The sequence below is a fragment of the Microtus oregoni genome, unplaced genomic scaffold (assembly GCF_018167655.1).
Source record: "Microtus oregoni isolate MIOR12 unplaced genomic scaffold, Mior012 000006F_ref0000085, whole genome shotgun sequence".
NCBI classification, from domain to species: domain Eukaryota; kingdom Metazoa; phylum Chordata; class Mammalia; order Rodentia; family Cricetidae; genus Microtus; species Microtus oregoni.
In genome coordinates this window covers 1,097,084-1,107,272 of record NW_024543065.1, presented here as the reverse complement: position 1 = coordinate 1,107,272, position 10,189 = coordinate 1,097,084, and the positions used below count along the sequence as shown (strand labels likewise).

At 45.5% G+C, this 10,189-nt stretch overlaps 1 protein-coding gene across 2 annotated transcripts in view; it reads left to right on the top strand.

Moving 5' to 3' along the window:
• The first annotated feature begins 6,277 nt into the window (after nucleotides 1-6,277).
• Arfgef3 (ARFGEF family member 3) overlaps nucleotides 6,278-10,189 on the top strand; it is a 156,077-nt gene continuing 152,165 nt past the window's right edge. For both annotated transcript variants that reach the window (XM_041653286.1, XM_041653285.1), the window contains exon 1: nucleotides 6,278-6,434. In XM_041653286.1, the coding sequence (XP_041509220.1) occupies nucleotides 6,350-6,434 (85 nt within the window). In that variant the 5' untranslated portion in view covers nucleotides 6,278-6,349. The remainder of the gene's footprint in view (nucleotides 6,435-10,189) is intronic.

Here is a 10,189-nt window from a genome sequence, read left to right as displayed (position 1 = left end):
TTTCCTTTGCGGCTCTTAATATTCTTTCTTTATTCTGTATATTTTGTGTTTTGATTATTATATGGCGAGGGGATGTTTTCTTTTGATCCAGCCTATTTGGTGTTCTGTATGCTTCTTGAACCTTCATAGGTACCTCTTTCTTCAGGTTGGGAAAGTTTTCTTCTATAATTTTATTAAGTATATTTTCTGTACCGTTGAGCTGCACTTCTTCTCCTTCTTCTACTCCAATTATTCTTAGGTTTGGTCTTTTTATTGTGTCCCATATTTCCTGAATGTTTTGTGATGAGAGTTTGTTGGACTTGCTGTTTTCTTTGATCAGAGTGTTTATTTTCTCTATGTTATCCTCAGAATCTGAGATTCTTTCTTCTATCTCTTGTATTCTGCTGTTTATACTTGATTCTGTAGTCTCTATTCGTTTACCTAGATTTTCCATGTCCAGCCGGCCCTCTGTTTGTGTTTTCTTCTTTGCCTCCATTTCAGTTTTCAAGTCATGAACTGTTTCCTTTATCTGCTTGATTGTTTTTCCTTGGTTTCCTAGGGTATCATTCACTGATTTACTCAATTCCTCGAACTTTCTATTATACTTCTCATCCATTTCCATAAGGGCGTTTTTTATATGCTGTTTAAGGGTGTCAATCACTTTCATGAAGTCAGTTTTTACTACTTCTTCTTGATTAAGGTGTTCATGTCCTCCTGTTGTGGGGTCACTGGCTTCTGGTGGTTTCGTGTTGTTTTTCAGATTGTTGGGAGAATTCCTGCATTGGCGTCTGCCCATCTCTTCCTCCCAATACTCCCCTTTGGATCTTCTTTTACAGGATCAGGTCTTCTTGCCCACTGATGTACCTTCCCAGTGATGTCACTCCCCAGAGATGTTTCTCCACAATGATGTTTCACTCGGTGCCCAGATCGAAACTCCGCGCTGCTTGGTTAGCTCGCGAACAAAGGGCCCACCCCACTCTCGCTGGGCAGGCTATGGGAACAAAGGAGCTACCGGCCACCCCTTTGTCCTCCCGGTTCGGATTCGGTCCCAGCGTCCTAGCAGGCTGGGCAGGGAGGCGCTATGCCCCAAAGGACGGAGAGAGGGAGGGAGACAGGGGGTGTGGGGATCTGGATGTAAGCTGAATGGGATAGAAATAGAGAGGCGGTTTGGGCAGTATAGCCCCTGTAGGATGGCCTGGAAGTGTGGGCGGGCTGAGGTATGTTCCCAGCTGCCGCAGCACTCACTCACCACAATGATGTTTCACTCGGTGCCCAGATCGAAACTCCGTGCTGCCTGGTTAGCTCGCGAACAAAGGTCATCAACGTTTTAAATCACACGAAGAGAACATTTTTAATGCAGAAAATTCGAGTGAATAAAACATATATTAATTATAAGTATCTACTCCAAATTTTAATCATTTCTTAAAATATGTATGTGTATATATGTATATATCTACATATGGAGATTTTGGTTTTGTTTTTCTGAGACAAGGTCTCACTATGCAGCCCAGGTTGGCTTTGAACTTGTGCTCCTCCTGCCTCTGCCTCCCAAGCACTGAGATAGCATGTGAGCATCACCATACCCAGGTTTAGATTAAGATTAAAAGAAGAATTTCTTTTGTAATAGTGTAAGTTTCAGCGGATGCTCTTGATAGCAATGTTTGTATGAACTATAGCTGTGGAGAAGTAAGGCTTAAAAACTGGGACCAAAGAGTTTTAAAATGAACCACCGTGGTTGATCATGCAACAGTGTCCTTATGCTCCCAGCCTGGAAGAAATTCGGGAACAGGCCCATGTGCCAACTGCAATGAATATAATCATATTTAATAGCAACTGTACCATAGTTAAAAGTTAATATTGTTCATAAATAAAACTTTACCCAGGTGTGGTGATGCATAGCTGCAATTCCAGCACTTTGGAAGCTCAGTCAAGAAGATCATGAGTTCAAGACTAGCCCATCCTGACACAAAACCAAACTCAAACCCTTTTGTTTCTGTACTTTTAAGCTATTTCTACATGTGTACCTTTGTATACTGGATAGCAATACAATGTAAGTTTAATCCTGTGAGCTATGGATAAAACATAAAAATATGTATTTTTCTTCACAGTCACCACTCTGAGTGGTTGTTTACATACATAATTCCATCTGTCCTTAAGCCACCAGAACAGACACTGCCCACCCCATGTTCCTCTGATCCTATTTAATCCCATCAATGTTATGCTTGTCCTTTCTGTGGCTATTGATGAAGGCGTAGGTCACAAACAATGCCACACCAGTTTGGAATTATGATTAATAGGGTGGTATTTATTTAAAGGGGGAAAAAACTTACAGATCACCGTCCCAGACAACAGCCCTCTGCACAACCAGGAAGGGAGTCTAGTAGGTGGAAGCGGAGCAGGAAATGAAGAGAGAGAGGAGAGGGAAGTGGCCGCTTTTTTAAAGGGAGAGAGACCACGCCCCAATGGGCTGGTATCTCAGCTGCTATAGGCTGGAGGAGCAGAAGGACCTTCTGCAACACCTCCCCCTTTTGTTTAAGTAAGAGAGTTCTAAACCTACTACGAAATTATATACAATAAGTACAAATATCCTATTCTAACTAGCTTAGGTCTTGTATAATAAAGAACTTGGCCAAGTCATTAGAGAAAAGTAACTACATTTATATAGTCTTCAACCCCATCGAAGATCCAAGAAGGGAAATAATGTTACCTGGGTAATTAGGAAGTTCAGGAAAACAACTTCCAAAACATGCAACAAATCACAGAGACAACTAGCTACCTGGGCAATCACCCAAAGCTGTTATTACAGTCTTGCACCATCTTTAAAAGGTTTCCTTTTCTGTTATAAAAGTAAATATGTTTAATGAAAAGTAAACTTGCCTATAAGCCACACTGAAAATTGTCACTGTTATATATGTATATATTTTTTAATTTATATGGATTCTTTATTAAATATTTAGTAAGTATTGAGGTCAGGTAGCGTACAGAATTGCGTAGTATCTCACAGTTAGCTTGTCTCACTTTATGAACTAGAAACCTGTTTTCATGCCACCCAAATTATGGAGTATGCTGTTTTATGAATACAATATGAATTATCTCTCCGTGTCCTTGTTGTTGGGCAAGTGTATAGCTTTAAATTAGTTTATAATTAAAGGACACATGGAAATCTTTGTCAGAAAACTTTTATACTCATTTTCTTTCTTTGTAAGATTTATTTATTATGAATAGTGTTCTGGCTTGTCTGTCTACACACCAGAAGAGGGCACCAAATCTCATAATATATGGTTGGGAGCCACTACGTGATTTCTGGGAATTGAACTCAGGACCTCTGGAAGAGCAGTCCATGCTCTTGACCTCTGAGCTATCTCTCCAGCCTCTATTCGTTCACATTATCACACCCTTTGGATGAATTCCCAGGAGGGGGATTGTTGGTCTGAAATCAAAGGCATTGTGTACATCCCTATCCCTGTGAGCAAAGTCGGACCAAGTTATGTCCACCAGCGTCCCAGTACACGGGGAGACTGGGCTGTCTCTGTCCACCAGCATCCCTGGTACCTGTTAGGTCTATTTCTCACTCACAATGCATTTGGCCATAACCTTCCCAGATAGCACTACCAACTGGAAACTGAGTGTTCAAATACAGGAGACTATAGGGGACATTTCACATTCAAATCACTACCTCTGCATGTTGACTTGAGAATGGAAAGTTTGATTAATAAAAATTAGCCATTTATATAAAAGTTTATGGTGTTGTACTTTTTTGTGAATTATGCATCACTTTGTTTATTTCATAAACAAAATTCATACTAACTGCCTGTTTTGCTTTTGGGAATATGTACCACCTCCACTTTTTATCAGTTTGGTAAGGCCTTTTACCAACCCTATTCAATTTTATACCTCTGGCATCATCAGAATCATGTTCTTGGGTTGTAGCTTAAGCACTCTGTTTTTAATTATAAAACTAATAAAGCTTTAAAATAGACACAAAATAAAATCTACATAAAATTCAAAGCTAGATGTCTCTCTCTTCCTTTAATCCAGCTGGGTGTAACTTGATGCCTTATTAGTGATTCTCCCCTTGCTGCGATTAAAATTCCACAGCCAAAAGTAACTCTGGGAAGAAAGGGTTTCCTTTGGCTCCCATTTCCAGAGGACCTGAGTCCATCTTGGCTGGGAGGCGCTGGCAACAGGCAAAGGCTGGACCAGGAAACTGGCAAATCACATTTCCTTCTGCACACAGGAAACACAGAAAGAGAGAACAGCAAAGGGAGCCCCACAAGCCCCACACCCCTAGGTGCCACCCCACCCACCTTACCCCCACCCCGAAACCTCCATTTTCTCAAGGGCCCATAACTTCCCAGACTACCAACTCCGGACCAAGTGTTCAGACACAGGTGCCTGTAGTGGACATTCTCATTCAAACCAGTAATCTGCATTTTAATTTGTGAATGGAACTTTTGGCTTAGAGGTTTTAAATTAAGAAATTTATTGAATTTTCCCCATCTCTTCCTAACGGATTTTGTAGCAATTCCAGTGTATGAGGAAGTATATTCATTTAACTTTTCTTGTAAACCTTTTGCTCCTGCTCCTCTTCCTCCTCACACTCCTCTGTCCCTAATCGTAGGTCCTGCCACTCCCTCTCTGGGCTCCAACAACACCCACTGGTCCTACTGAAGGTATTTAAATCCTCCCTTCCATCCCAGAATCCTATCCTGAGTCCTGCCATAATACCCACAGACATGTGGTATCTTTTCAATCAGACCACGTTAAATCTGAGCTTGTATATTCCCTCTTCCAAGCCCCTCCTCCCCTAGCATCTTTACCTTACAAAATGGGGCCAACGTCTTTTCATTTCCTAAAGAAATGTGAATGCCATCCCTTCTGCTGGTCCCTCTCTATTCAGCCATCAACTCCTTTTGCCTCGTCTCCCCAGACATCTTCCTATCCACCTACCCAAAGCCCAATTTATTCGAAATTGCGTGAAACCTGCTCACATCCCCCCCCAACCACCACCCGTTCCGCAGGCGCCACCCCTATCACCACAAATACAGTTCTAATAAAAACTGAAGTCGCTTCTAGCCTCTTCCTCACTTCCCATCACAGCTCTCAGGACAAGGCCATTGTTTTCCTTCAGGTCTCTTTTCTACAACAGCGGGTAGAGGGGCCTCCTACCACTAGGGAAACACCTGAAGTCACTCAAATAGCAGAGGCGCCGGCTTACTTGACCTTATAGGTTACCTCCCGTGGCTCCCGAGGAGGGCAGCCTCAGCTGAGGAAACCCAACAGCCCTCATCTGGAACTGTACCAGTGTGCTTCTTGCTTCAGACAGAAACAGCTCAGCCAGTATGAGAGATAAATTTTATTTTATTTAGTATTTATTTTTAACAGTCTCATGTACCTCAAGCGGTCCCAGGCTGACTTTATAGCCAAGGATGACCTTGAATTTCTAATTTTCCTATATTTACCTGCTGTTACTGAAGGTTTTTAAAAAACATCTTTGGATTCAGGGTGTGTGGCACACAACTCTTGTTGCCTGGGAAGTAGCTGGGGCCTGGTTTCTTCGCTGATATATGGGGCCATTAATTTCTAACATCCATGGCAGTCCCGCTCAGACTGACTGCTGAGCTGTTGAAAGGTTTTAAGTTGTCAATTAAATCTATTGATTTTTGTTTTCAATTTCTGCCTTAGCTGGTTTGGTAGAAATCTCAATGTACTAATATAAGTGTATTCATTTTAATCCTCTGCTAAACCTTTTCTGGTTTAATTCTCACACCCAATTCCCTAATTATTAGAGACTTGCATCAGAGTTTAATGTATGAGTCTAATATATTGTCATATAAGCTCCCTGCAGGCAGACATATGGCATAGACCCTGCTGGGTGGCCTCAGCCTGACACGGGGAGGGGACCAGCTGTTTACTATTTAGTGAATGTGTCACTGTTTTGGTTCCAGGGCCCCAGGGTGTAGCCAGTCTCCACAGGCAGGGATGCTGCCTGACCGGCAGGTAATGAGCACAAGCAACCAGACCCCGCCCTATCCTCTGCCCACCGCTCTCACAGTGTATCAGAGGCTCCCTCGGGCGGAGCCCCGCCGGCAATGAGCCGCTGACCCCACTTTTGGACGAAACCGGGTTCCCCAGGTCAGCCTGGGCGAGAAATAAGAGATCCCAGCCTCCAGCGTCCCCTGGCTGGGGAAGTGCACCTGACCCGGCGGGCGTGGCAACGGGCGTGGCGGCGGGGCTGACGTGGTCCGCGGCGTGGAACCAGCGTGATTCATCAGTGGCCGCGGAGCGCGATGGGGATGAGCGCAGCGGCCGCCTAGGCGCGTCCTCCGCGCGCTCTCCTGGTCGGTGGCCCGGCTCTGGGAAGGCCAAGATGGAAGAGATTCTGAGGAAGCTGCAGAGGGACGCGTCCGGGAGCAAATACAAAGCCATCAAGGAGAGCTGCACCTGGGCCTTGGGTAAGAGAGTGCGGTGCGCGGGGACACCTGCTCCAGGCTTCACGCGGCCCCTGGGCGGGAGGGACTGTCACCGAGTATGGGTTATGGATGCCTGTCGCGCAATTGCACGAGTTGCCTCCGAGAATGTGCAGGATATGGAAATCTTGGCTCGGCATAGGCATCCAGATGTCTCCGCTCTGGTCTCCTTACCTCCTCCCAAACCTCAAATTGGAACCGCTGCCTCTGGCATGAGACGTCCCCATTCCGGGTCCCCAGCGTCTATGGACACGGGTTCCCCATAGGCAAGTTAGGATCCCCAGCTTGCGTGGAAATCAGGGCCCTGGTTCCCAGGCGCCTAGAAGGAAGAGGGAAGTTAAAGCAACAACCCTCTTCTCAAACATTATTGAGTGGAACCAGGAAGGAAGGCTTGTTTAATTTGATTTTCCTGTTAGAGGCCACCTTGCTAAGTATTCGATTTTACGACGATTGTGCATGGAAAATAACAGCCTGGAGGAGCAGTCTGGAGGAACTGTGTTGCTACAGCAGTTCTGTTCCTGACCTGCCCCTCAGACAGGTGGGCTTTCGGTTGTTGAGCCGTGCTAACATTGAAATGCATTCCCGGTTGCAAATGAGCATTTCCCATCATGTAGGCTGCAGACTTCAGCAGCAGAAAATAAATGATATATCAATTAGGCAGGGCTGAGGCCGAGAATGGTTGGACTGAAACTGCAACCGACAGCCAGAGCCGTGCTTAGGGCAACAGGGATGCTTTTGAAAAAGGAAAAGGCCGAAAAGGAACCAGGACAGCTCTGCCAGCCCCTTGCTTGTGACGCTGCCCGTGATAACCAGTCAGTTTAAAAAACAGAACCTCTTCCCTTGAAATAAAATCCAGTTGGTGCTTATCATGATTCTGTGCTGTGTGCGACCTGAAAAAAGACACGGAAGTGCCGTTAGTTGGTGTTTCACCAAAGGCAGAATTCAGGTTATGCTATTCTGACGGAAGGTCTTAATTCCCATATGTTTGTGTATGTGGTGTGTGTGTGCGCGCGCGCGTGTGTGTGTGTGTGTGTGCATGTGTGAGTGTGTATAGACAAGCACAGCAACACCACCCTTTGTTTAATCTCTGCATATTTACTAAATTGTCTCGGCTATTGCCCCCCCCACCCCCGGAGTCTGTGTTGTAGGTAGAACTAATGCTCAGCTGTTTAGTTTACTGTTAAATGAAAACGGACTAGCTGTCTGAGAGTGGCGAGGCTCTTAAAGCCACAGTAAGGCTTCAGCGCAGCCATTGTCATTCAGCAGTGATTCCAAACTGGATTCCCAATTGCCTCTCTAATGAAGGGTCACAGATGGCTGGGCGACATGATAAAGCAGGGCCCGACTGTGCACGAAACATGCCCTTCCCAGGATTCATGGTTAGTTTGCTGTGAATGAAACTGATCGAGATAAACACAGAGGTGGAGAGTAACCCAGTGTTTCCTAATAACCTGGATATTTGATATTCAACACCTTGAGTTTAAACCACAGTGTTGTTATTTAGGCCCTTGTAGCTCCTAGGAAAGCCCAGAGCTGAGAACAGGTAGATTTTTCTGGGTCAAAGCCCTGCATGCACCTTGACTGTAAGAATAGATGTGGTCCCCTTTGTCGTGCACTGATTAGTCTATAATTAGCAAGAGAAGAGATAAGGCTGTGACCATTAAAGAAGAGCGTGGAGCATTCCTTTGTATGCGGGAATAACCAGCAGCTGGGAAACAGACCAAGGAATGGGGTCTGCCTGTGGGGGGGGAGGAGGGAGATGGAGTGGGCTTCATCTGAAGAGCAGGTAAGCTGTGAGTTCTTTGGTTTTGTTTTCTGCTAATTTTTTTTTTTTTTTGAGCAAACACTTCGGAGCTCCCCTGTAGAGAATGAAGGTTTCCTTAAATTGGAAAGAGTTTGTTGAAGGGGAGTGGGCTATCCAGGATAAACAAAGACAGAGGAGGTAGCTTTTTTTGCTGTTTTTCTACGGTTCACTATTTCCCACGACCAAGTCGAGGTTTTTACTAGAAAACATTTGTCCCTGCTCAGCCCTCGTGGTTTTCATGTTTGCTTCCTTTTTTAAAAAAAAAACATAGATTAACATGAAAATTTCTAAGAACGTACTCGAGTCTAGGCCAATTCCATGTTCTGTTGCCCCACCAGGAGTTCTGTGGCCTGATGGTAGATTCGCTGTGGCCCTTTCTTGATGATGTCATGCAGAGCAGCGTTTTTCTTTGCCTGAACCCTCTGTCAGGAATTCCTTTTCCAGATCCTCCAAGGCCTTGCTCACACGGGAAGCTTCCACTGCCTGCCTCAGTAGACTCATTTACTCGGCTGGCTCCGAGCCCTGCCCTCCAGACTTTCTTAGAGCACTTACTGCTGCAGACTTGGCATGCGTAGGGCTATGAGGGCAGGATAATTGAGAAATACGTTGAGTGCAAAGACGAGACAAGTTAAAGCTGACCAGCGCCACGCAAGTTACTTGCCCCATCTACTAAATGCCCCTTAGAAGAGCAACTGTGGGACCTGGTCTTGACCTTTGTGAATATGCTCTGTGTGGACTTTGGGTGTCCATCAACTTAGACCATCTTGGGAGAGTGAGGTCATCGCTCACTTAGACGGCTTGGGAGACTGGCATTGTCTTCATCCCCTACTTAGGCTCTCTTAGGAGATGGGGATAATCTCTACTCAGACATTCTGGGGGGAGCACAGTGTTGGACATAATTTCAGCTATGAATTTGACATAAACCTAGAGTCCCTTGGGAAGAAAGGTCCGCAACCAAAGAATTGCCCCTCAATCAGATTGGCCTGTGACTATGGTCATGGGCATTTTCTTAAATCTCTAATTGATATGGGAAGGTCCAGACCATTGTGAGCAGTGCCATCCCCAGGCAGGGGGCACCTGAGCTGTCTAAGAAAGGTAGCTGAATCTGAGCAAACCTGCAGTAACCCAAAAGGCAGCTTCCTTTGTGGTGCCAGCTTCAAGCTCTTGCTCCGACTTCCTTCAGTGAAGGTCTGTAACCTGGAGGCTGAAATAAACCCTTTCCTCTCCGAGTGGTTTTTGCTTATGGTGTTTATCATAGCCACAGAGATTAAAGTAGGGCACACACTCGTCTTTCTTTAGACCGTGTTGGGGCAGCAGTCATTTCTGGGGGGGGACGGGCATCTCTATACTAGTAGGGTTAGTCAGGTAGGGCTTGCGGGGGGGGGGGGCGCTGTGAGGTAAACTTTCTAGAAGCTGATGCAATCTTTGAGCTATGTTACAGCAGGACAGGACACTGTGTGACTGCTCAAACCACGATAAACCAGCTGAGACACCATGGCTAACCCAGACCTTTGCTAACTGTCCCTCACTGTGACGGCTCCTCCACATTGTTCATCTGGCTGAATTGTCTGCTTCAACTTCAAAACTTCAAATAAGGACAGAACGGGGAGGGGGTTCCTGTTCTGTGGGAAAGTCACCCCCTCTCCCCTCCTTTGTAAATAACTCCCTCTTTAAAGTTCACCTATAAGCTCAGCTACCTAAAATTGGAGTGTAACTCAGAACCCTCTACTCATTCTGCCAAAATCTTCTCCCCAATTCCTTATTTTGTGTCATCTCTAATCCTTTCTCTGATAGCAACAAGAACCTGGCAACACTAGACAGAAGTTTCTGCTCTCTACTTCTGAGACCTCCCCCACTCTCATCAACAGTAGCACCTAGATCCTCTAAGGCGGTGGTCCTCAACGAATGGGTCGCAACCCCTTAGGACCGTAAGAAA